This window comes from Dermochelys coriacea, chromosome 1 (genome assembly GCF_009764565.3).
Source record: "Dermochelys coriacea isolate rDerCor1 chromosome 1, rDerCor1.pri.v4, whole genome shotgun sequence".
Lineage (NCBI taxonomy): Eukaryota > Metazoa > Chordata > Testudines > Dermochelyidae > Dermochelys > Dermochelys coriacea.
In genome coordinates, this window is record NC_050068.2 from 47,695,980 (window position 1) to 47,723,941 (window position 27,962).

General features: G+C 38.7%; 1 protein-coding gene across 7 annotated transcripts in view; it reads left to right on the top strand.

Annotated features, from left to right (window-relative positions):
- FRY (FRY microtubule binding protein) overlaps positions 1-27,962 on the top strand; it is a 374,481-nt gene that overhangs the window by 158,558 nt on the left and 187,961 nt on the right. For all 7 annotated transcript variants that reach the window (XM_038411093.2, XM_043504385.1, XM_043504383.1 and 4 more), the window contains exons 3-4: positions 13,882-13,935; positions 24,793-24,932. In XM_038411093.2, the coding sequence (XP_038267021.1) occupies positions 13,882-13,935; positions 24,793-24,932 (194 nt within the window). The remainder of the gene's footprint in view (positions 1-13,881; positions 13,936-24,792; positions 24,933-27,962) is intronic.

Here is a 27,962-nt window from a genome sequence, read left to right on the forward strand (position 1 = left end):
TTATATCATTGTGAAATGTATGTATTAACAGTATATGAGAAATTATGGATACTTACTGATATGATGCTTCCAGACAGGAGGGTAGGTGGTTATCTCCCTGTTGCTAATGTAAACTGATCATGGTGAAGCCAGAGACAATGGGAAGTTTATTTGCGTTGGAGGAAAACAGGACAAGCAAATTAAGAGGTGTGTGAGAAGAAACAGCATGGGTAGCATTGTGTCTGCATACTAGTTGGGGAGAACTTTATCTGGGTGTACGTGTCAAAAGAATATATTTCAAAGATTTTCTGAACTATAAGAAGCAGGGGAAGGAACACTTTTGTTATCCATCACTCAGGGAACAAAGAGGTCTGCGTTCTTTGCATCCATGAACGATAGATCACCAGCCATGTTGGTTGGTGAAACTAAGAATTGGCTGTAAGTGAGAAAAACTGCTGTAGACAGAGATTGGAGCCTGCTAAGGTTATAATGTAATATCTTAGAAGTGTGTTATACATTTATTTTATTTGTAACCATTTCTGTTTTGATTACCTTTGCTTAGTAGCTCTTAAATTTCTGTTTTTTATTAATACATTTATTCTTGGTTTTACTATAAATTCATCTCAGTGCTGTAATATTAAAGTGTGCATCCTCAGCTGAGCTAATAGGCTGTGTTGTAGACAGAGGACTTGGTGATTTCTCCAGTAACAGAAGCTGGATACTGCAGAAGAATGCTGTCCAAAGGGGCTTGAAGATTGGGGTGCACCTAATGTTAACCTGCTAAGCCAGGGCAGGACTGAGTAGAGTGCTTGAGTGGTGGAAAGGCTGTTATTGTACTGGAGCTGACACCCATCTACCATAAGATAGACTCCTTGACACTGGAGGCAGGGGCTAACAAGGTCACCCATAGTCCTGGCACCTCAAGACAGCATCACATCTGTCTAGTATTGCGAAGATTTTAAAAAAAATATTCCACACCCAGTTTTGTTCATTTCACTATCTGAGCACCATTATCCCTAATACATGCCACTGCAGACAGTATCTGGTTGTTAACAGGCACCTAGCAGAGCATCAGGCAAGCTCAAGCATTCTAATGCCATTACATTGAAATAGTGATTTTTTTAAAAGTTATGGTGACCAGGTGATTTAGAAAGAGCTTTTGAATACACAGGACATTAATCACCTACTTTTCAACAGTTTCAAGAGAGATTGTGCATTTAACTGAGAGATCTGGGCCCTTGTAAGGATTGGAATTTTAATATTCCAAACAGGCTTCCTCCTGTACGAAGTAAAGACAATTCACAAAATGTAATAAAGCAAATAGGAGACAGGAGTGCCTCCTGAAAAAAGTTCAAAATTATTTTCATTACAGCAGACCTGTATGGCTACTCCTTTCAAGACTACCCTTTGGATCTGCCATTTTGTGAGGCTTCTTATCTGGCTAGACTAAGACGGCTCTCTATGGAATAACACACACAGCCTTCCGAAGGTTCTTGAAATCATCATGTTTTCAGTCACTCTTCTAAATACAGTTTACAGTTTACAAACCAGCTGTGCACCAACCTGACGGCGATAGGATTTCTGATCTTTGTAAAAATAATAAGTAATGACAGACCTAAAAATTTAAATGGCACTAACAATAGAAATGGCACAATCCTGTGTTGTGCTGACTCTGAACACCTTCCACAGAAAGCTGACCACTTTTAATTTCCATTGAAGTGAATGGGAGATGAGCATGCTGAGCACCTCATGGGATTTGGACGTTCATTGGTATTGTTGAAGAAAGCATGTTTTTCTGGATTAAAAATGCTTCTTTTAATGTGTTTTAGATAAAAACAGCTTTAGTAATTTGAAAGTGGCCTGTGCATATTACATTTTAAATAAAAGTGAAACAAAGAGCTCCATCGGTTTGTTTAATGGTTCCTTCTACTCCCATTTCTTCTTGGAGACTCTCCCATATCCAGGGAATCCCCAAGACAGAATGTGTAGCCTGTTTCCATTTTGTATCAGAATATTCTTGTGCTCAGTAAGCTTTTATAAGAAAATAGGTTTTATCTGTGTTAGTAACAGTACAAAGCTGCAGCTATGTGTTAGTTGTGTGCATAATGGTTGCTGTGAATGGAAGTGGCTGGCATTTTAAGTGGAACAATATATCATTGTAATATATTGACACAATGAATTCTAGTACACACTACAACATCCCATTGTTTATTTTTCATGTTTCCCTGAACACTGAATTTTGTGACAGGTGTTTGGGAAAACATATGCCTATCTAAATTTTCCCAGTTATATTTGTGTATTGACCTAGAAAGGAGGAAGAGGTTTATGAGGTTTATGATAATATTTTTAATTTAAATAAACTTAAAGATTAAGGGCAAAATTCTTCTCTCTAATCTCCACAGCTTATCTCTAATGAATATTAATGTCAATGGGAGTTTCACATACGAAACAAATGCAACATATGCCATTGAGAGCGGCACTTCAGATAAGAAATAAGAATGTTAATGATTAAAAATGGGAAGATTTTTGTTAAGGACTCCATTTTTCTGAAATTATCTGACAGTTTCCACAGTCCAGAATGCTGTGGGTTATTTCAGATAATCAAACCCTTCTTTATTCATGTTTTCTGTGGCTGTAGTTCTTGGCTCCATATTCAACCTACCTATTCATACAAGAGTTGGAAGACCTTTCTGTAAGGTGTAATAAAGCTACAGAATCTCAGATGGAATGGACATTTCATATAAAAGAGTCTCTCTGTCATTTCTGAGCTGGGTGGACAAAAAAAAAGGTTTCCTGAGGCTGAAAAACTTTTTTTTTTGTATTTTTTTAAATAAATTCATTTGTAGGGCAGATAAACTGCCATAAAATCCACTACTCATCAACAGCTTCATTTTATTGTATTTTTTAACCTTCAATACAGACAATACATCTTTATTGTATGTAATAGCTTTCATACAAACTGAATCTGAAATGCCTCATAGAATTAAATAATAAATAACTTTAGAGTTAAATCTATAGTAACAGAGCCAAATAATAAGGAAGAGCTACATAGTCAACAATAATAGAGGGTCAGAGAAACTGAGGTAATAGGAAAGGGAAGAAAAGTTGTTTTGAGAAGAGAGTTTAAAAGATACAGAGTGATGGAGGTGTGCTAAAACAGGAAAGCTGTCCTAGATAACTGTAGCTTCAGAGGAAAAATCTTTTGTGCCTTAGGTGCTGAGATTCTATCAGAAGACAGAAATGGCTAGTGCTAGATAAGTGGAGGAAACAGGAAGGGTAATAAAGGTGTATGAAATAGTCAAACATTTCTTTTTCTGAAGACTTCTGTCACAGGTGGCTGGCCCCTGTGAATGCAGTAGCTCCAGCATCCCTGTGTCAGAGCAGGTGCTCCCTGCTTAAGAAGGCAGAGTAGCACCTCTGGGTTATAAAAGGTCAGAGACACCCCCAGTGAGTTGGAGAGATCTGGTGAATAAGAGTGGAAGTTAGGGGCAGGTAAAAGCTGCTAGAGACTGTATGTTTGGGACCTGTAACAAAGCTGAAGGCAGGAGAACAGCAAGAATGTTAGATGGCTGTCGTGCCCAAGCCAGAGAGCCAGGGCTGAAGGCTGGAGGAGCAGCAGAGGGAAATGCTTGCTGGTTATAAACCAGAGAGAGACAAAGGTAGGAGAGCAGCAGAGGCGCTTACCTGCAGATGTCTCCTGGGCCAAAGATCTGGGCCCAGAAGAACCTTGAGAGAGCCAGAAGGATTGCGGGATGCTCCCCTGGTAAAGATGAACTCCCAGAAGAGAGGGTGTGGGGGTTCCTGATGGAAAGACTGGGGTTACACTCCAGTAGGAAGGGCTGGGGTGACTGTCCTGGTACCAGGACAGGGGAGGATTGCCAGAGAGTCTGGGTGTGGTTGAAGGACTGCAGAGTGTCTCCCTGCAACCCCTTTCTGCTATCAGCTCCCTGGCTTTATAGAAGCCCAGCCTGTTCCCAATTAGGGGTGAGCTTCCCCTAATTATGGCTTTCCTTTCAGCCTTCAACCTAATGGGTTAATTAGCTCATCTGGCCTCCATTAACCCCTTCAGGGTGAGTGTGGGGCGGACACCCCCTCACAGCTATTCTATAGAATTGATATAAAACAATGCATTCTACATTAGTGTTACTGCAGTGAGGATGTTAGGCCTTGTCTACACTACTGGGGTAAGTCAACCTAAGTTACATTACTCTAGCTACCTGAGTAACGTAGCTGGAGTCGATGTAGTTTAGGTTGACTTAGTGCGGTGTCTAGACTGCGTTGCATCAATGGGAGATGCTCTCCCATCGACACACCTTACTCTTTTCATTCCAGTGGAGTCGACCAGAGAGCGCTCTGCGGTCGTCGACCAGAGAGCGCTCTGCGGTCGTCGACCAGAGAGCGCTCTGCAGTCATCGAACAGAGAGCACTCTGCAGTCGTCGACCAGAGAGCGCTCTGCGGTGTAATACCCACTAAGTGTAAACATGGCCTTCACGTGGAATGATACAATATTATTTCCAAAGGGGTGGCTGAAGCTTTATTGCAGCTTGGAGCCACAAACACAGAACTTGCGAGACCTGAATTATAATTTGTTTCTCCAAACATTGTGCTGCTCCCTCAGATTCTTTATATTAAGTACACACTGTTTACTTAATTATATTTTCTTGAATTTTTTGTACAATTAAGTCTGAGATTTACAATATGTCTTAAAATATTTATGCTATGCCCTTTTTTGATGTTAAAGGGTTATTATTTGCTTCAGAGACACATTAAGTAAGCAAACATCAGTGGTTCAAACTTTTATTAGAATATTATTGCGTACAGTTCTGAGACAATGGATCTTTCCTCCTCTAGTTTATGGTCGGAAAGCACACAAATTCTGGTAGTGTTTACATTTTTTTTTGAAAAGCATAGATTTTGTAATAATCATTTTTTGACAGCTGTAGAGGCAAGAGCTAGTGGTACAGGTATAATGAGTACATACTGTTGCATTGAAGTAAGGTTAACTTGGTCAAAAAGCAATTGATTGTCAGCTGCAAAACAAGGATTTATTCTCTTGTTGTGGTGTAAGCAAGCCAGTCAGTGAGATAGATGACTTAAGAGCAATTTGATGATTGGGAGCATTTTAACTAAGACAAATTGCTAAGTACTTTAGGTTACTAATATTGTCCAAGATGTCATAGAATCATAGAACGTCAGGGTTTGAAGGGACCTCAGGAGGTCATCTAGTCCAACCCCCTGCTCAAAGCAGGACCAATCCCCAACTAAATCACCCCAGCCATGGCTTTGTCAAGCCTGACCTTAAAAACTTCAGAGGAAGGAGATGTCAAGCTGTTGAACTGTTAGTCTGGTTCATCTTATAGTGGATTATTAGATTCTTCAATAAAAAAAATTACTTCTGTTTTTTGGAATTCATTTATGTTAAGTATTCTGTCTAAAGGAAATTACCACCCAAGTGAAATTCAGCACATGACCTCTTGGTTTAAATAGGTTTTCCAAAGACAGGATCAGAGGTTTCCTCAAAACCCCTAAAGGGTATTGTCCTCAGCTTTCTTTCATTTTGGCTCCCACACACTCCCAATTTTGAAAGCCTCTAATATAAGAGCATAAGAATGGCCATACTGGGTTAGACCAAAGGTCCATCTAGCCCAGTATCCTCTCTTCCAACAGTGGCCAATTGCCAGGTGCCCCAGAGGGAATGAACAGAACAGGTAATCATCAAGTGATCCATTCCCTGTTGCTCATTCTCAGCTCTATCGTTTAATCCAACTATTATTGTGCTGGTTAGTATCTATTTGTATAAAAACAGTGCTAAAGCCCCACAACTAAGATTAGGGATCCATTGTTCTAGGCACTCTACATATATGTAGTGTGACAAAGCTCTGTCCTTGTCTCCGTGGGTCCCGCGTTTCCTGGCGGATTTCGCTAGCCTCAGAGGTTCATTGTGACCCTCCACGTAACCCTTCTCTCTCTAGAGACAAGGGTCACAGTCTACTGAGCCATTTTCATCATAAGCCAGCAAGGGAGGTGAGGAGAAGCTATCCTTCCTTGCACAGTCTCTGTTGTCTCCCAGTCTTAGTGATTAATCACGGGGGCGGGGGGAGAAGGGGGAGTCCGGGCCCGCCCTCTTCTCTGGGCTCCAGCCCAGGGACCCTAATAGTATCAGCTATGGTAGCTGACCTTTTAGAAACATGACACGTACAATTCCCTGGGCTACTTCTCCACAGCAGTCCCCACTTCCTCAGGCTCCACTTCACCCTTTCTTAAAGGCCTCCTTCCTTGTGCCTGATATGGTGTGTACTGCTCAGTCTCTCCAACAGCGCAACTTCCTCCCACAGCACCTGACATTCGCCCCCACCTGATTCGGAGGCTTTTAACTAGTTTCAGCCAGTCCCTGGTTGGCTTCAGGTGTCCCAATAAACCTAGTGTTCTCCCTGCCTTCTGGCCCCAGGTGTCTTAATTGGCTCCAGGTGTCTTAATTGACCTGGAGCAGCTGCCATTTAACTCATCCTGGTACCGGGATTTGTTTAGCCTGAAGCTAATATATATAATATATCTATCTCCCACTACTTTTCTATAGCCATCTGGCCTTGCCCCATCACAGTAGTTATAAACAGTCTCTGGTCCTAAGAACTTAGGCCAAGATTTTTAAAGGTATTTGAGCCATCACAGTCTAAGTAGTTAAGAGATAAAATTGATGGGAGAAAGGGATTTTCATTAGTATTATCATTACTATTAATTATGCCCACATTACAGATGAGGAAATGAGGCACAGAATGATTAAGTGACTTGCTCACAGTCACCCTGAGGTCTGTGGCAAAGCTGGGAACTGAATATCAAAATTCTATACATTTTTTTCATTTCTAAATTTCCCCAACATATTAAGATCATTTGTTGGTTTGTTGCTGACCCTTCACTAAAATCTTGAGGAACCCCTTTATATTCTGAAAAAAAAATTAAATATTTGCTTTGGAATGTCTGCTGCCTCCCTTTTCAGTGTGCATCAACTGACAATACACATATTACCCAAACATGAGATGCAGCTGAGTGGGGAAAGGCTGAGCCCTTGTTCAAATGAATGGGGTTAGTACTATGATATTTGGCACCCTTTTTTCCCAGTTACTGTGTGTATATCACTAAGAGGCATAATGAACCTATATGGTACAAATGCCAATAAGCTGCCACAAAACTCTTAATAAAGGCTATTGTGCCACCAATATACTTGGAAAGGTCACTTTATAGATTGAAGTAGCCACTGCCTAACAAGGGGAAATATTGTGCATTGTACTGGGCAAAGCAGTGACTAAACACTCAATAGAAACAACCTGTTCATTTTTATCCTTGCTAGGCAGTCAGGAGATACTTTGTTGACTCTTTAGAAAGCCTCGTTTCGAGGTAGCATTAAGACCATATCAGCATAATTATCAAATCAGTCAACAAATTATACAAAATAATATTCTCCCCAAAATAGCATTCATAAATGAAAATCCTTTGCACTTAAATAACTCCTTCCATCCTAGCATCTCAAAGTGTTTTAGAAACATTAATGAATTAAGTCTCACATGCATTTTATTAACAAACCAAGACACAGACAGGTTAAGCAGCTTGCACAAAGTTATACAGAAATTCTTTTCTGAAGGCTGTGGTAATACCTAGATCTTCTGATCATGGAAAAGAGGAACATACTTGGTTTTGGGAGAGCGGGAGAAAAAGGCTGCTGACAAATGATTCAGACACAGAGACATGGACTGTTCACCAGGAGAACTTTAAATTCAATGCACAGTTGCAGGGATCACATATTTTTCAGCCTGTCCTGTAGTTTTTCACAGACTTAGGTGGGAGAATCCTATACTACAATACAAAAGCATCTGCCTCCATGCCTTGCAGGGTCTTTTATCTCCACTTCTGTTCAGCACATTCACATTTTATACAGTGCTGGTTATGTTTAGGCTGCTGCATAAGTGACAGTAGTAATAGATGTTTGCCCTGCTGTTGTAGCCACATTGGTCTCAGGATGTGAGAGAGACAAGGTGGGTGAGGTACTGTTTTTATTGGACCAGCTGTTGTTGGTGGAAGGTATAAGCTTTTAAGTTACACAGAGCTCTTCCTCAGGTCTGGGGAAGGAAGCAGAAGTTCTGAACTAAATACAAGTTGGGACAGATTGTTAAGCAGAAGGGGTAATACATGTTGGAGGCAGACACTTAAAATGAAGCGGGCAATTGGGGGTTAGATTATTATGCATAAAGGATTTGAAGTAATACATTTTATATATTCCATAAGGAAAGAGAGTTAGACATTACTTAAATCATTTGAAATTTTACATGATTATTTATTGTTGTGGTTTTTTCTAAGTTCAGCCTAGATTCTCACTGCCGTACTTGACATTTTTCTGCTGTAATTTATTACTGGATGCAAAGTTCTCTAGGCAATTATCTTTGACCACATTAATTAAAAGAAAAGAAAAGAAAAGAAAAGAAAAGAAAAAGATTTTACACATAACACTCAATCTGTCTGGAGAAATACAATATAAAATATACTAATCAAATGTAAAAAAAACATTTTAAAAATTCACCAAAAACACTCTATTCTCATAAGCAAAAAAGTGAATCCATTTATTAACTAATGTGCCAGTGAATTTCATTCAGAATAACTCCACTAAATAAATCTAAAATATATTTCTGATTCCCACTTTTTTCCCATAGACTTAATTTTCAAATAGCCTATCTGTTGTGTCTCTTTGTCTGTCTGGGAGTGTTCTCTGGGATAGTATCTGAGTGCCCCACAAACTTAAATGCATTTTCTCTGAGACAATCCTATGAGGTAGGGGAAAACAGTATCATCTCTGATTTACAGATGTGGAACTGAAGTACAGATATATGAAGTGATTTACCTAAGGTCACACAGGAAGTCTGTAAAATAGCCAGTAATTTAACCCAGGTCTGTTGGGTCTCAACTCCAATGCATTAACCACAAACCATTTTACCTCTCTGATAAGATTACGCATTTGTAATAAGAAAAGGAGTACTTGTGGCACCTTAGAGACTAACAAATTTATTTGAGCATAAGCTTTCGTGAGCTACAGCTCACTTCATCGGATGCATGCAGTGGAAAATACAGTGGGGAGATTTTATATACACAGAGAATATGAAACAATGGGTGTTACCAAACACACTGTAAGGAGAGTGATCACTTAAGATGAGCTATTACCAGCAGGAGAGCGGGGGGCGGGCGGGTAGAGGGAGGAAGAAAACCTTTTGTAGTGACAATCAAGGTGGGTCCTCTGAATAGATATTTGGACAGAGTTGGCAATGGGCTTTGTTGCAAGGATAGGTTCCTGGGTTAGTGGTTCTGTTGTGTGGTGTGTGGTTGCTGGTGAGTATTTGCTTCAGGTTGGGGGGCTGTCTGTAAGCGAGGACTGGCCTGTCTCCCAAGATCTGTGAGAGTGATGGGTCGTCCTTCAGGATAGGTTGCAGATCCTTGATGATGCGTTTGAGAAGCTTTTAGTTGGGGGCTGAAGGTGCTGGCTAGTGGCGTTCTGTTTTCTTTGTTGGGCCTGTCCTGTAGTAGATGACTTCTGGGTAGTCTTCTGGCTCTGTCAATCTGTTTCTTCACTTCAACAGGTGGGTATTGTAGTTGTAAGATCGCTTGATTGAGATCTTGTAGGTGTTTGACTCTGTCTGAGGGGTTGGAGCAAATGCAGTTGTATCGTACAGCTTGGCTATAGACAATGAGGACTTCCACCATGATTTCAACAATTTTCATCTCACCATCAACCTCAGCCTGGACCCAGTCTACACAAGAGATCCACTTCCTGGACACTACAGTGCTAATAAGCCATGGTCACATAAACACTACCTTCTACTGGAAACCTACTGTTCGCTATACTTAACTACATGCCTCCAACTTTCATCCAGACCACACCACACGATCCATTTTTTTTCTCTCCTATTGGTAATAGCTCACCTGATCACTCTCGTTACAGGGTATATAGTAACACCCATTGTTTCATGTTCTCTGTGTATATAAAATCTCCCCACTTTATTTTCCATTGCATGCATCCCATGAAGTGAGCTGTAGCTCACGAAAGCTTATGCTCAAATAAATTTGTTTGTACTCTAAGGTGCCACAAGTACTCCTTTTCTTTTTGTGGATACAGACTAACACGGCTGCTCCTCTGAAACCTGACATTTGTAATAGAGGCCCGTAGAGTTTGCAAACCCCACAAGAAAAATTCAGAACTTTCAGTTACCCAAAAGGATTCCAGTATAACTTTATAAGCTGGTCCAGTGAAAAATTTTCGTATCCATTCAAATTAATATGCTGTCACTTCACTTTATTCGCTCTTGCTTAGAATCATAGACTTTAAGGTCAGAAGGGACCATTATGATTGTCTAGTCTGACCTGGTGCACAATGCAGGCCACGGAATGTCACCCATCAACTCCTGTAACAAACCCCTCACTTATGTTTGAGCTATTGAAGTCCTCAAATCATGGTTTAAAGACTTCAAGGTGCAGAGAATCCTCCAGCAAGTGACCCATGCCCCATGCTGCAGAGGAAGGCGAAAACCCCCCAGGGCCTCTGCCAATCTGCCCTGGGAGAAAATTCCTTCCTGTCCCCAAATATGGCGATCAGCTAAACCCCGAGCATGTGGGCAAGACATACCAGCCAGACACCCAGGAAAGAATTCTCTGTAGTACTCAGATCCCACCCCATCTAACATCCCATCACAGGCCATTGGGCATAACTACCGCTCGTAGTCAACGATCAGTTGATGATGATATCTCATCATATCATCTCCTCCATAAACGTATCAAGCTTTGTCTTGAAGCCAGATAGGTCTTTTGCCCCCACTGCTTCCCTTGGAAGGCTGTTCCAGAATTTCACTCTTTGGATGGTTAGAAACTTTCGTCTAATTTCATGTCTAAACTTCCTAATAGCCAGTTTATATCCATTTGTTCTTGTGTCCATATTGGTACTGAGCTTAAATAATTCTTCTCCCTCCATGGTATTTATCCCTCTGATATATTTATAGATAGCAATCATATCTCCTCTCAGTCTTCTTTTAGTTAGGCTAAACAAGCCAAGCTCCTTAAGTCTCCTTTCATAAGACAGGTTTTCCATTCCTCGGATCATCCTAGTAGCTCTTTTCTGTATCTGTTCCAGTTTGAATTCATCCTCCTTAAACATGGGAGACCAGAACTGCACACAATATTCCAGATGAGGTCTCACCAGTGCCTTGTATAACGGTACTAACATCTCCTTATCTCTACTGGAAATACCTAGCCTGACGCATCCCAAGACCGCATTAGCTTTTTTCACGGCCATATCACATTGGCGGCTCATAGTCATACTGTGATCAACCAATACTCAGAGGTCCTTCTCCTCCTCTGTTACTTCCAAGTAATGTGTCCCCAGTTTATAACAGAAATTTTTGATATTAATCCCTAAATGCATGACCTTACACTTTTCACTATTAAATTTCATCCTATTACTATTATTCCAGTTTATAAGATCATCCAGATCTTCCTGTATGATATCCCGGTCCTTCTCTGTATTAGCAATACCTCCCAGCTTTGTGTTATATGCAACTTTATTAGCACATTCCTGCTTTTTGTGCCAAGGTCAGTAATAAAAAGATTAAATAAGATTGGCCCCAAAAACCGATCCCTGAGGAACTCCACTAGTAACCTCCTTCCAGCCTGACAGTTCACCTTTCAGTATGACCCGTTGTAGTCTCCCCTTTAACCAGTTCCTTATCCACCTTTCAATTTTCATATTGATCCCCATCTTTTCCAATTTAGCTAATAATTCCCCAGGTGGAACCATATCAAATGCCTTACTGAAATCAAGGTAAATTAGATCCACTGAGTTCCCTTTGTCTAAAAAATCTGTTACCTTCTCAAAGAAGGAGATCAGTTTGGTTTGACACGATCTTTTGTAAAGCCGTGTTGTATTTTGTCCCAATTACCATTGACCTCAATGTCCTTAACTACTTCCTCCTTCAAAAATTTTTCCTAGACCTTGCATACTACAGATGTCAAACTAACAGGCCTATAGTTACCCAAATTGCTTTTTTTACCTTTCTTAAAAATAGGAACTATGTTAACAATTCACTAGTCGTACGGTACAATCTGAGTTTACAGATTGATTAAAAATTCTTGCTAATGGGCTTGCAATTTCATGTGCCAGTTCCTTTAGTATTCTTGGATGAAGATTATCCGGGCCCCCTGATTTAATCCCATTAGCTGTTTGAGTTTGGCTTCTACCTCGGATGTGGTAATATCTACCTCCATACCCTCATTCCCAGTTGTCATCCTACCATTATCCCTAAGCTCCTCATTTGCCTCATTAAAGACTGAGGCAAAGTATTTGTTTAGATATTGAGCAATGCCTAGATTATCCCTAACCTCCACTCCATCCTCAGTGTTAAGAGGTCTCACTTCTTATTTGTTTGTTTTCTTGCTTTTTTTTCCTCTCCTGTAAACCTCATACCTGCCTTATTGGTCAGTAAATGGCCATTGAGTACTGGGTCATCAAGTAATAGGAGAAAAAGTTCATTGTTCTTAAAAAGAAAAATGTATTTTTTTTCTGGACAAATACCACATTTTAAAATCTGTTGTAAATTATGTAGTATAGCTTTCCAGTCCATTGATTAGTTCAGACTTGTATGATCCTTGGGTTCTGGACCAGGCTGACGTCATGTACAGAGTCACCAAGCCATGGGCGGGGGAGGGGGCGTTATTTCACCTTCCCCACAGCAGGTTCATGGGGGCGAGCATGGAATTGGGGTTAGGTTATGGTGTTGCAACTCATTAAGTAAGCATGTGGAGGATGTCCAGTGCAGGTATTCCATAGGGAAGGGATACAATGATCAGAAAAATGGTTTTGAAAAGGATTTAAAGAAGGTATCTGTTAAAGGAGCAGAAATGGGGGGGGCCTCCTATGACTGGCATGGCAGGGAGGCAATCCTCCCTCCTTTAGCCCACCTTAACCCTCATTTGTGGGTGGGGGATGGTAAGGTCCCAGCAGCATTTTGGCTGGGGACCAGGGTGATGGAAGCCTCCCAGGTAGATATTGAAATGGAGCTGCCTGCGCTGTACACTTTTATCTTCCAGGTATTCTCAGACAGTTAGTAATAAAGTTGAAGTCTAAGTAAAACCACATCCAGTGTCTCCTGTCCTCCTTATGGGAGGGAAACATTTCTTCCCAGCCCCTCCCCCAAGAAAACAGCTGCTAGCGCAGTGCCCACAGCAGAGCCTGAGCAAACCTGGTATTTCGCCACTTTCATGTGTGCAAGGGTGGGTGCTGCGCTGCTTGGTCTCAGTGAAAGAGAGGCTTCTCTCACCTGGCTTGCATCTGTATTATTTCTGCTCTCTTCTGGTCACCTGGTGGACGAGTCAGCGTCCCCACACTGACCTGCTCTGCATCTGCAGCAGCATCCCTGCCTCTACTCCCTTCCCCCCAGCAGGCTAGACAACAGCCCTCCACTTAAGGTCCAGTGCAGTCATTTTTGTATTGCAAACTACTTTCCTTAGCAAAAAAGTATCCTGTAGTTAAAGACAGTACCTACAATACATATAGGAGGAAACACTTGACTCATTTCAGATCTCCTGTGTAGTTGACTGTTGAGTTATTGAAGAGAAATCTTATTCAATCACAATAAATTTTAGTCATTTTTTTCTTTAAAAAAAAATACCGAAAGAAGCTATTCCAATGTCAATAAATGTGCATGGATATGTCGTCTTTTGTGTGTGTGTGAAGTAAACAGCTTTCCCTCACTATAGTAGGTGGGAAGGGAGAAGCTATCGGGCTAGAATGGTAATAGAAATGTAATAGTAGTGTTGCTAGAACATCTCAAAAGGTGTCTCTTAAATAATATATATTTTTTAATATTTAATTTTAGGAAAAGCCACTGACCAAATCTCTGCAACGAGGAGAAGATCCCCAGTTTGATCAAGTAAGTGATATCTAACGCAAGGGCATTTCTTTCTTGTTGCTTCTGTTTCTCAGGACAAAATCTAGGTATTTGTAGGCTAGTCTAGTGTCCTCATAACATTACAATGATTTGCCATGCAGGCAATCAAAGTCTCTCATTCTACCTGAGGCTGTAGAACTGAAAGTGCTCTGTCTAATCATCTGTCTTAGGAATTAGGAGTAATTTCCATTTCTTCTAAACTTAATATTGTTTGTCACTACAAGTTTCTAATTTTTTTTAGCACATTCAATATCTATGTATTATTTCCTGTGGATTTTTTCTGATGCGATTCGTGAGACGAACATCATATCTTCGGGGAACATTCCAAACTGATGGACTTCTGGTTCAATGTTAGAAATATGATGAAAAAGTTATATAAAGATAAAAGAGCTGTAGCCCCAATTTCTGTTTTATGCTGTTAGTAAATCAAAGCATTTCCTAAAATTAACCAAAGATTTTGGAATCCTTGTCACTGCAGTCATTTTCATCAGTTTTTTTTTATCAGTAGGGCTGTGATCATGCAAAATTTATGTACATGCTTAATTTCATGCAATGTGAGTGATCTCACAGACGTTAAAGTCAAACATGTACGCGAGTCTTTTCAGGATTGGCCAGGGCCTATTGTTGCAAAAATAAGTACCCACTAGAGAAATGTGGTCGATAGGAAGGAAGATAATTAACAAAAATAAAATTATTTACTTCCTCTAATAGATTAGCACATAAAATAGACCATTTGAGGAAAAATGGACCAAGTGGGATGAACTGGTTAAAAATAAATAATTTCATATATTAGATTTAGCTTTTTTGTTGTTTACTGCTTATATAAAAAAATAAATTCTACTATCCTAAAAAATCATCATTGCTGAGATAAAGATCAGAAAAAATATGTAGTAATAAAAGATCTCAGGTTTATGTATATGCAGGATACCAGAACCTCAAAATCAATTATTTAGGATAAATTTAGTGAATCTCCTTTTAAATTGATATGGTTAACTTAAAAGTAATACTTATAAACAAACACATTTCTTTAATTATGTTACTGATTATACTTTAGATTACTCAAAAAGAAAAAAATTTTAAAATGCAACTTGTTTGTGATTATGCTCTATCTAATTTTATTATTTTTAATTTTTCTCAGTTTGCAAAATGAAAATCAGTTAATTCAATTTCATTTTTGTTTATAATCAGTTTCTCTGTAATGACTTTAGTGCAGCACTGTTTGTTTGTAAACACTGCAGGGAAATATCTGTTTATTTAATGTAACTCTCTTGTGTTCATTGTGGAGACAATTCTGTAGGTCTTAAATGTTATTAAAGCATAATTTACACAAAATTTTAATTATGGGCCTAATTTAAAAGGGAAAGCTTGAAGATCTAGGCTCCAGCCTAAATTGCTTTCCTAACAAAATGAGGTAAAATTATTTAAAGGCCTGTAGGAGCTTTTGAGTCCCAGTGCCAATATTTTTGGTTCTACAATCTCAACTTCCTATTTTTATGACTCCTTTCTTGTTCCCCTTGCAATGAGAAAAAGACTCACACACACAGAAGAAATTAAGTTAGAAGAAATTAACTAATGAAGGCATTCATTAGTACATAAATCAGTACATAAAATCCAGCAAAAATTTAAGCACATGCTTAACTTTATGACCTGTGACTACTCCTATTGACTTCATTCGGTAATGTCATCAGCAGGTTTCTCATGTGCCTAAGTATTATCTGTAGGATCAGGGCCTAAGGGTTAAGCAAATTGTGTTCCTTTATTAGGATAAATTAAAATTCTTATGCATCTCCTAGCTTTTGCTACAGTGACAGTTTGAACAGCACCTGTTAAGTCAAGGTTGATTAATGAGGACATACGGTGCTTACTAGAGTAAACTAGCCATGCATTTCCAAATTGTAACAGGTGTTGAATCTGAAACTGGCAGAGTGGGGGAGAAAGATAAAGACATAAACAAGCTTTGAAATACATAGCAGTTGTATACAATTCTAACTGCATATTTGTCCATATATATTTTACATACAGAGCTGGTAGCAAAGTCTGTAGTTAAGCATGCTTGACACTTCCTGTTACAAGACCCTGTTTTCAGTTGGTTATAACTTTGACAGCCTTAAAACTGTCCAGGCTGAAATTTTCCAGGCCAGCTGTCTGCCTCAGGCAGTATTGTCTGGGAAAGTTTCAGCCAAAATGGTATAGCCATTTCTAAGAATGAGATTAGGGAGAAACACATTGTTTTGTCCATCTTAAAACATTCTTAAAACTCTTTTGCATACAGGTATTAGTGCCTCTGTGCTTTGGAGCAGGGACTTGAAGCTTGGCAGGGTAATTGGCTTAGTCTCAGGGATGTGTCTCTTACCATCCTCATAAAAATCTGCCCAAATTTGGCCAAATTATGTAAGTCTTTAAGTATGTCAGAGGTGTGACTGCAGCATGATTAGACATACCCCAAGATGGCTTTTATCTAGCCAATTCAAATAAGAATAGCAGTGAAGATACAGCAGCATGGGCTGCCACTTGAGTATGTATTTCTATGTCTACACTGCAATTAAGCAACCACGGCTGGCTGTGTCAGCTGCATTGGGTTTGCTGGGCTCAGTCTGAGGGGCTATAAAACTGCAGACTGTCCCTTCTGGCATCCACAGCTGATTGGTCCCTCCTTTGCAGCTGCTGGGTCCTGCCCTCCCAGGTCCAGGCTCCCAGCCCTGGGGAGAACGAGAGTCACGCAGGGAGGCGCTGTCAGATGGGCTGGCAATGCATCCTGGGCCTGCACCTGCTGCCCTGCCACCGTGACAGGGAGTGATGCTGCCCCCCCACTTTGAGAATGAGGCTGCAGGTATTCCCTCCAGCATTCCCCAGGTAACCCTCCAAGTACACACACACCCCCCTCCAATACCCCCAACTATAGCCTCCCAGCTCCCCCATTTCCCCACCCAGCAGTGTCCTCTTTTGGGGAACCCGAGATATGATAACCCTAATATATCAGAGGGATCGCTGTGCAGATCTAAAAACAGAAGCCTACTTCTTTTATGTTTTAAATGTAATAAATGTAAGTCAAGGAAACCATCAAACTAGAAAACAGAAACTAAAATAAATAAAAGGCTAAACAATATGCTAATTAGGCTCAACAGCTGTCCATTGTTTATGACAACTTTGAGGTGGTGGATAATGTGGTGATAATAACCAGCAAAATCAGTATTCCCATTCCATAGTATGTCTACAAGAGATGGTACATGAGTAATCACATCAGTATTATGATTGCATTCATCTTTCTGAACAGCTGCATTACTTTAGTTGACCCTCTTTGTTTTCATTTTTTCCCCTTTGCTTCTTCAGTCTCACACAGTAGCCCTGTTCAGGAGCTGAAGGGTACACAACAGAGAAAGGATGAGGAGATTATGTTTACAGGAGGACCTTGGCAGCTGGTGTGGGCCCTTAATCACAGATTTGGGTATAAAACAATGTGGAAAGAACCACTTCAGGAAACAAATTCAAGGGTCATAGGTTCAAAAGTTAATTTACAGTCCACGAAAAATAAATGTTATTTTGTTTAAAATTTATCTTGGTGCCAAAATAGCTATCAGCTCTCCAAAATGAAGGCAAAGTAGGTAAAAACACCCATCAATAAGCTCACGATGCTGAGCTGGTTTTTGAACTGAGACCACAAACCATTACTAACAGATCTAATTTTATCCTTACCAGCTTTAAGAATTTCCCTTTATCTACATATTTCCGAAGACTTTTAAGTGCACAGTACTGCCATGAGAGAATACTGCTTAGAACTAAGATGCTAATAAAAGAAACCTACACTATCAGAAAGCCACTATTTGCTCTTCATATTGAATCTTGGTCCTTTTTTCATGAGGGAACTAGCTTTTTTTGAAAGGGTGGCCTTTTCAGAAAGAAGATGATTTGTGTGTCTCAAAGGCACAGGATGTAACTGCCTCGGATAAGAGCACAATGCAGCACATCATCTTCTACTACAGGCTATAGAATTTGAAGAAGGAATTTTTTTTAGTTTCTCTTCTAGTTTTTAAATATTAGGGGTGTAATCATGGTCCCACTGAAGTCAGTGGGGGTTTTACCATTGATTCCAATGAACCAGGGTTTCATCCTAGGTCTTACTTTATTAAGGCCTGTTTTGCTTATGGTTATGTTTCTGTTATAGACCTTTATTTTCTGTAAATTTGGCCTATTTTCCCTACTGTAAAATGAGTGAAGTGCAAGAAACCTTTAACAAAGGAAAAGCATTCTTAGGTAACTATGCGTATCCTAAATATATCTAAGAAGATAACATGTGACTGAATTCTGCTCTCAGTCATACTGGTGTAAATGCAAAATAATTCCACTGACTTTTTGAGTTATTTTGCATTTATATCAGCATGATTGAGAGCAGAATTTGTCCTAGAGTATGCAAGACAAAACAATCATTCTAAGTCTGTATTATTAAAATGACAGTAAAATTCATATGTATGAAAACATGTTATAAGCAAAATGAAAAAAATAGAAGCTAAGTTCCAAAATATTAATGATATAATTGGAAATTGAGCTAGTAGTGAATGTAACTGCTGTTAAATTTATCACTTTTATGATAAAATAACATTTGAAATATAAAAATGCAGATTAATTCAGTCATTAGTATACTATCAACACATTTTCTTTCATTTTCAGTTGAGCAGTATAATAAGACTTTTATGAAAAACTGTAGAAGTTGTAGCAAAATGTCTAGAGCAAAGTTTCATTAAATTTATTTTTTCAAATTATGCCAAAATAAATATTAAGGAAGCATTTACATAAAGAGCATTTAATGCTCTATGAACACAAGGTTTAAACAGATCTGTGCTTGTGTAGCCCCGATATTCTTAAGCTGTACAGTATGTCGTTCATTTATGATGGAATAACATGATCATGCAACAAGGACATATTTATACATCTGTACACTCCCTTTCAGCAACAGCACAGACCTAGAATTCATCTCACCGCTGGATTTGCTTCCCATAAATTAAGAAGTTGAGTAAGCAACTTTCTGGCTAGACTTTCCTCCCTTCCTGTTCTCTGAGAACCAGGTCTTTGCAAATTCCACCCTTCCTTCCTGCCTTAAAAGAGCAATGACAGAAAGATTAAACAAGCTATATTGACCTTTTATCCATACTAAAGACACCTACTCTAAATTTACCAGTGAAAGTATGTCATGTGGGTATTTACAATGAATTACTTTGACTTTTTATGGTGAGTGAAATCATTATAGCTGAGATTTGAAGAATAGCATTGACGCACACTACGGGGAATGTGCAGTTACACCTAATTCAGCTACATAGAGCTGACTTTTATGATCTAAGATATTTCGGTGTCAATTATGCATTTTTCCTTATGGGCACGACAGTTACCATGAAACATACAATTTTCCAAAAAGAATATTAATCTTTCAAAATGAATTATCCACACATTGGTGTTAGCCTTCATAATTAACTATTAATAAATAACCTTCAAGTAGTGTCCTTACTGATGCTGCACTTCAAGTGTGCATGTCCCCACACGCTTTTAATCAGAGATTTTCGTTATCCGTGTCCATTCCCTTCACATCTTCGTATCCTGCACTGAGGTTATCTAGCGCTGCTATAACAGCCTTTCCTTCCCCAGTTGAAGGGCTCACTCAACAACACTAAGGTGTATCAAAGCACTGAGAACCTTTTCCCTCAAGGGAAAGACCTCACTCCAGCTTGGGATCTCAGTCTAATTTTCAGATGTCTCACAAGACCTCCCTTTGAACCAATGGCTACCTGCTCTTTACTGAACATGTCTATGAAGCGGCCTTTTTTGGTAGCCATCACATTAGCCCAAAGAGTCAGAGAAATTGGGGCCTTAATGGTAGATTCTCTTCAAGGACAAGATTCCCGTATGTCTGCATCCTAAATTCCTACGTAAGGTTCATCTGAGTTTCATTTTAATCACTCCATTCATTTACCATGTTTTTCCTCAAAAATCACATAATTCCAAACAGGAGGCTTCCTTCCATACCTTAGATGTCAGAAGAGTGTTGGCCTTCTATCTAGATAGGACCAAAGCACTTTGGAGGTCTCCTTTTTGTTTTCATTGCAGAAAGATCTAAAGGATCCCCAGTCTCCACCCAGAGTCTATGAAGGTGAATAGCTGAGTGTGTTATTGCATGTTATGATGTGGCCAGCATTCAAACTCCTTCTAGGATATTAGTGCAGTCTACAAGGTTGCAATCAACATCTATTACTTAAAGATGTTCCAGTATCTGAGATCTGCAGAGCCACTATACCATCTTCAGTACATACCTTCTCCAGGCACTATGCCTTGGTCCATGCCTCTAAATCCAATACATCAGCTGGCCATGCACTACTGTCTTCAGTTCTGGACCCGATTATGAAGATCCCTCTTCCTTGCAGGGATACTGCTTGGGAGTCATCTGATGTGGAGCACCCATAGGGACACTCCTAGAAGAAGAAGAAGTTACTCACCCTGTGCAATAATGTAGTTCTTCAAAATGTGTGTCCCTAGGGGTGCTCCATTAACTGCCCTCTTTCCCCTCTGCTTCAGAGTTTCCTCTGTGGGACTTTGCAGTAGAGAAGGGACTGAGAACAGTTCACTCACACAGCCCTATGTAGAGTTGGTGCGGGGAACGAGGACACGAAGGATGCATACTCAGTCCGAATGGATACTGCTAAAGAAAATCTCTGATTGAAAGATCTCTGACACATCTCAAAGAACTACAGTTGGTGCACAGGGTGAGTAACCTCTCCTTTTCTTGCAGTGCATACAATATCTGAGAAGATCTAAACCCTTGTTTATTAAAAAGTAAATGAAAAAAATGTACTGAATTATTCATGTTTTCTTATACATCAGGCAGTAAAGTGGCTCTGAAAATGCCCATCCATGGAAGCTCCATGAGGTCTCTGTATGAGTGACAAGCACAAATTTAAAAAGGTGTGGCTTCTGTAAAAGGCTGCATTAGTTTTTCTCATCTGCCATGACTTCTCCATGCTGCATGCACATCAAAATCTGGTAGCTCTTATCCTGATAGCCTCCGACACTAATTTGGCAATGGTGAATGATGTAAAAAAGACTGGCAAGAACATACATAAGCATCCCCAACTTTTGAGTAGGCAAGCTGTTGCTACTTTTTATTTGGTAGCTATGTCAGTCATCCCAGAAGTTATTTAACAATATGTGGTGCTCATATGATCTAATACTAGAAAGTAATAATTATTAAATAACCATATACCATATGGTATATATAGCTCTCCAATGTAGGGTGGATAATTTCCAGACACCATATGTAGTACACTGGGTAATATTAAACATACATATGTAATGGGAGAGAGCTCTCAATCACTTTTAAAAACTAAAGCTAAATTCCTCAAGAAATTTTCTGTCGTCTAGACCGTAACAGAGTTGAGCCAACAGCTTCAAATAAGATCAGCCTCATTCCTGCACCTTCACCAAAACTAGAAACAGAATTGACTCAACCATTTTAGGAGGTTTTTTTAAATGTGGTTGACTTTTTCAATGTTTGATTCCTCTGGGCTTCCATATTTCGGCTGGGATTAGGAGTGGAAGTGCTTCACCCCCTTCACATAACACAAGAATTTGGGATCACCCTCTGAAATTAACAGGCAGTAGGCTTAAACAAAAGGAAGTACTTCTTTACACGATGCATAGTTAATATGTGGAACCCATGGGATGTTGAAGGTCAAAAGTATAACTGGGTTAAAAAAAGTAAATAAGTTCAGAGGATAGGTCCATCAATAGTTACTAGCCAAGATGACCAGGGATGCAGCTTCATGCTCTGGATATTCCTAAACTTCCAACTGCCAGAAGCTGGGACTGGATGTCAGGGGTATGGATCATTCAAAACTGCCCTGATCTGTTCATTCCCTCTGAAGCATCTGGCACTAGCTACTGTCAGAAGACAAGATACTGGATGAGTTGGACCATTGGTTTGACCCAGTAAGGTCGTTCTTATGTTCTTACCCTGAAATCTGCGAGAGTTCTCATAAGATTTCCAGCCTGATGCTGCAGAACCAATAGGTCTAGATAACTCAGATAAGCTTTGGTTAGGTACCAAAACTTTTGAATTTGTATTTGAATGGAACTTTTTGAGGCTTTCCCATTGCTTGTCATGAACTTTAAGTAACTCCTGATGGTGAACCTTTTGTTCAAACTTGAAGTGAGTAATATAAATCTGTTGAATCAGAGTTAGTAGTAAATGGGAGAAAGAAACTTCATTTGGAAGAGTATTTTGCCTTTTAGGGTTTAGCTTGTTTCTGTGGGGAATCATAAATAAAGAGCTCTGCAACTGATACTTCTTGATTCAGCTGGCAGAGTAGCTTTAGGTGCTGATTTATGTGGCATTATGACCTGGTGCCAACTTGAGCAGTACAGAAATCTATGTAAAAGTATATAGTAAAAATATGTACTTGTTTTTTTTAAAGTAGCTTTTCACTAAAAATACAAAAAAAGAGCAAGACATCAGCAGTACTGCTAATCTATCTCATGATTTTGTATTTGTGACTGTCTCACTTCCCATTGCATCCAGAATTTCCTTATCTTCCAGATCCCTCATAAAAAGTCACCTCTTCCACAAAACTTTTGTATGATGACATGCTCATTAATGACGTGTCTGCCCTTCTTCATTTTTTGGCCTCTTTTTGTGTATTGTATTTGGATGGATGATGTGTAAACTCTTTGAGGCAGGAACCTTGTCTTATTACAGGTTCTTTAAAGTGTTATGTACATTTATAGTGCTATATTAATTAATAATAAACATTAATGGCAGCTATACTAGAAAAGAACGTGTTATAAACAACTGGGGTGAAAAACAGGTTTCTCTCTGGAGTGCATAGAAAACATAATTTAAATTTGCTTGCTGCTTCTCTGCTATATACATTTCCAAGTCTAGGTACTTTATTGTTATGAAGCATCACATCTATTTACAGTATTTTTGATTTGACAATTGATAGCCATTGAAATTATTAATTCAATGCAAAGTTGAATATGTTCGTGCAAGTTCATATTTTTAAATTGAGAACAACATTTCCATGTTCCTACACCTTCCTTCAAAAAAATTGAATCAAAATGTATAATGGGTGCTCTGAAAATGGGATCTCTGCATGAGTTTTATACTCTGGCCCAACCAGTGTTATTTTAATTATTATTTATGAGTAACAAAAATTGGTGTGACACTCTGCAGAAATAACTTTTTCAAGCTTTAGAAAGTAAGATAAAATTTTCTAAGCTGTAATTTGATAGCATCCTGAATTGATAGTGATTAGCATTTTGAGCTGACAACATTGTTTATATCCTTTATATGCTTATCTGAATGCTTATGCTTCAGGACTTTAGTATAATTTAATGTGAACTACTGTAATATTTTATCACTGAAGGCCCCTGACACGACACCAAATTACAATGTCTTCATACCAACTTCCAGTTATTGGTTTCATGTATCAAATAATAAAATGTGTTGAAACAGCTGGACTGAAATATATATGCTTTCTAGAAAGAATAATACATTTGTAGAAATGTACTATTTTTACACAAGAAATAGGTGTAATTTTTTTGTTTAACATGATTAAATTCTAGCCCATAAGTTCTAGTCCATGATGTCTGAATACAACTGAAAATAGTAATAATATTTAGCACTTTTCAGCCTGAAAACATTTCACAAACTTTAAGCCTCGTAAGATGACTGTGAAGTAGGTTAGTTCTGCATCTAATCAAAAATCTGCAATCCTATAATGAAATAAATCAGAATTTAGGTTAAATTGCATTTCTGAATGAGTTGTGTCATTCCATAAAGGCTGTTATAAATGATTTTACTACAGTTTGGGAACAATGTTGTTAGGTTAGGTGTTAGAATAGGGAATTTGACTTCCTTTGGTCTATTCCTGGCTTAGACACTGACACTCAAGAGGCTTGAGCTTGCAAGGCTTTCAGCTGTCAGGACTTGATCTAGCAAAACACTTAACTAGATGCTTCACTTAAGCATGTGGGTATCCTAATGGAGTTAATGGCGCTACTCACACATTTTATAGTAAGCACATGCGTCACTGCTTTTTTGGGCTAGGGCCAGAGTGGTCATCACTTTGCAAGTCTCTGGCCTCTGGCAAATGACAATGTCTAGGTTCAGCAGTTCATCCATCTGTAAAATGGACATATATCCTTACCTTTGAAGATGTTCAGACACCATGGCGGGGAACATGGTATAAAAACTTAGGCCTAGTCTACACTGCAAACTTAGAGTGACACCAGATGCTTTATGTGGACCTAATAATGTATGCGTCTGCACTATTAGGTCTCTTCTGCCGACCTAACTCGCCTGTTACGTCAACTTAATTACTCCACCTCCACAAGAGGCATATCGCTTAAATCAATGTTGATGGGTCAACAGAGAGGCAGTGTAGACGCAATGTTGTGTAAGTCACCTGAATTGGCCACCACGAGGTGTCCCGCAATGGTCTGCTGTGACTGCTCTGGTGATCATTTTCAACTCCACAGCACAGCAGCCACGTATACAGGAAACAGCCCCTTCCCTCTTAAAGATTCTTCCCAAGGTGTTGCAAGATGTAATTAATGTTTTAATGCACTTTGATATAAGATGAAAGGCACTATAAAAGTGCAAACCATTTTACAGTTCTGTTTGTATGTGTGTGTGAATAAAGAACATTAAGGCACATTGCTGGTGGTAAAAATAAAAAATTCAAATGGAGATAAAAACGAGAAAGAGCAAGTTTAACCTTTAAGTATGAACTTAGAGCCCTGTTTGAAGGAGAAGATAAAGCTTGAATACTATCTGAATTATTATGTTTTCCCCCATAGGTAATAAGCTCAATGAGCTCTCTTTCAGAGTATTGCCTACCCTCTATTCTGCGCACTCTTTTTGATTGGTATAAAAGGCAAAATGGCATAGAAGATGAATCTCATGAATACAGACCAAGAACAAGCACTAAATCCAAAAGGTACACTCTTGAATAAGCATAATTTGGATTCTAAGATGTAATGTATAACATTTAAGCATTCAGCTTCTTATACTTTTTATTTAAGTGGCTTTTCAGGCATAGAAATTTTGGAAAACAGGAATTTCAGGAAAATTCTGGTATTGAGTGACATTTCTGAATCAATTTTTTGTATATCAATTTGAATAATCACTTTTTAGCTGAATAACCAAAACAAATGTCTAAATATTTAAAGGGCACTGTCAAGATTCTTGGGCTCTAAATATTACCTACCTGTATTATAACATACAACCATTTTATTCTTCACATCTCGTACTATTGTTTTATTCTTCACATCAAGTTTATAGGAGTCCACCCCCAGGTCACCTGAAGAAGAAGTCCAATATTCTTACAATTAAAATTATGCTCCTGAATGATCCCATATCAATCAGAGTATTGGTCCTTCTCACCATTTTGAATGTTGTGAATGCCATTTAAATAGTGCTTTTCATCTATTGTGTCCGTCTGCTTTACTCTTGTGAGAAGGTATTGTACTGACAATAATCTCCAAGCAAATCAGAGAGCAGAGTTAGTATGCTGCTTGTTCACAAGAGTAGAACAGATGGGTTAAGTTACAGTAAAAAACACTCCGGGTTGCATACTTGCTTTCTCATATACATATACCAAAACACTGCAAAGAGCTCACTTGGAGAGCTCTAGCACAGTGGTCTTCAACCTTTCCAGACTACTGTACCCCTCTCAGGAGTCTGATTTGTCTTGCGTACCCCAAGTTTCACCTCACTTAAAAAGTACTTGCTTACAAAATCAGATATAAAAATACAAAAGTGTCACAGCACACTATTACTGAAAAATTGCTTATAAAATATATCAATTGAAATATAGAAATTGTACCTATATTTCAGTGTATAGTATATAGAGGGTAAAAACAAGTCATTGTATGAAATTTTACTTTGTACTGACTTCGCTAGTGCTTTTTATGTAACCTGTTGTAAAACTAGGCAAATACCTAGATGAATTGATGTACCCCCTGGAAGACCTCTGTGTACCTCCAGGGGTATACATACACCTGGTTGAGAACCATTGCTCTAGCAAATATTAACCTGATCCCAAATAAGCAATATATGATGTTGTATGTTAATGTTTTATTGTAACTTTGCCTCAATGAAGTTTCAAAACAAAACAAAAAAAACCCAACAGTGCTACCTAAACCTCATATGATGTAATTGATTCTTGTGTTTTAGGGAACTAAATAATAGCCTGTATCTGAGGTCTGCTCTTAGCAGAGATTTTTTTAGAGAGTTTTTAGTACAATTTTATTCTTTGAAAACTACAACTGCTTGAAAAGTGGCCAATACTTATTGAAGTCAATTGGAGCTGTGTGGGGCCTACTAGAACTTTAGTTCATCAGTGAGGATATAAGATTAGCATTTCATTTCATAGATTTTTATGAAAAATATACTGGATTTTCTCAGATTATTGTAGACTAGCAGGCAAGATCGCACATCCCTTATACTCATCCTAATCAAAGAAAGCACTAAGCACATGGTTAATTTTAAGCACAAGCAGCCTACTAGAAGTCAGTGGGATTATTCATGTACATGAGAACTGTGCTGATCTTTACTGTTTTCTCAGAAAAATATCCTACTTAAATCAGTGGGAGTTTTGACTGAGAAAGGATACAGGATTAGACCTCTGGGAATTAATAGCCATACACTTAAAAGTTCAATTTTTCTCATGACAACTTTAAAACTGAGCAAACGATCAACATTCACCTAAAGATTATTTAGATTGGAAGTTACTCAGAGCAGGACCATTTCTTGTACATGTTTTATATAGCATCCAGCATACAGTTAGCATTAATAAATAATGAAAGTAGAACGCTAAGGAAGATATAGAAAGAGGATGCTGGCTGCTTGTGGATTCTCAACCAGCTGACGGCATAAAAAAGACAGATAATGTCTGGTTTATTATCCAATCAGATGTTGGAACAGTCAACCTCAAATAAGCGTGCTAACTTGGACTTTTTTACTCACTTCCTAGTTGTCCAAAAATTCAGTTTCATGTTATATTAAACCTACTTTTTAAACCTACTTTCATGTTATATTAAACCTACTTTTTACCCTATTGTGCTAACAATTAACTGCACATGGTGGAATGAACTGTATATAATAGCTGTCACATAAATAAAAGTTGAAAGAGACCCATTAATCCTCCCATATGTTCTAAATACTTCTTCACCCCACATCATACTACATCAAACCATTCAAAAACAAATGTGTTGTTTTTAATTATGTTTTAATTTTAATTATACTTTACAATATCCTTTAAATCCTTTTAATTATCCTTTAAAAAGTGGAGGTTAAATCCTATTAAGGAAAACAGAAAGGAGCATAAACTCTTTATGTGAAGTGGCAAGTGAAGTGTAAAAATATAATTAGGAAGGCCAAAAAATAATTTGAAGAACAGCTAACCAAAGACTCAAAAAGTAATAACAAAAATTAAAGTATATCAGAAGCAGGAAGCCTCCTAAAGAACCAGTGGGGCATGATAAGGAGCACTCAAGGACGATAAGGCCATTGCAGAGAAACTAAATGAATTATTTTTGCATCGGTCTTCATGGTTGAGGATGTGAGGGAGATTCCCAAACCTGAGCTATGCTTTTTAAGTGACAAATCTGAGGAACTGTCCCAGATTGAGGTGTCATTAGAGGAGATTTTCTAACAAACTGATAAATTAAACAATAATAAGTCACCAGGATCAGATGGTATTCGCCCAAGAGTTCTGAAGGAACTCAAATATGAAATTGCAGAACTACTAACTGTGGTATGTAACCTATCATTTAAATCAGCTTCTGTACCAAATGACCGGAGGATAACTAATGTGATATCAATTTTTTAAAAGGGCTCCAGAGACGATCCCGGCAATTACAGGCCAATAAACTTCACTTAAGTACCAGGCAAATTGGTTGAAACTACAGTAAAGAACAGAACTATCAGACACATAGATGAACACAATTTGCTAGGAAGAGTCAAC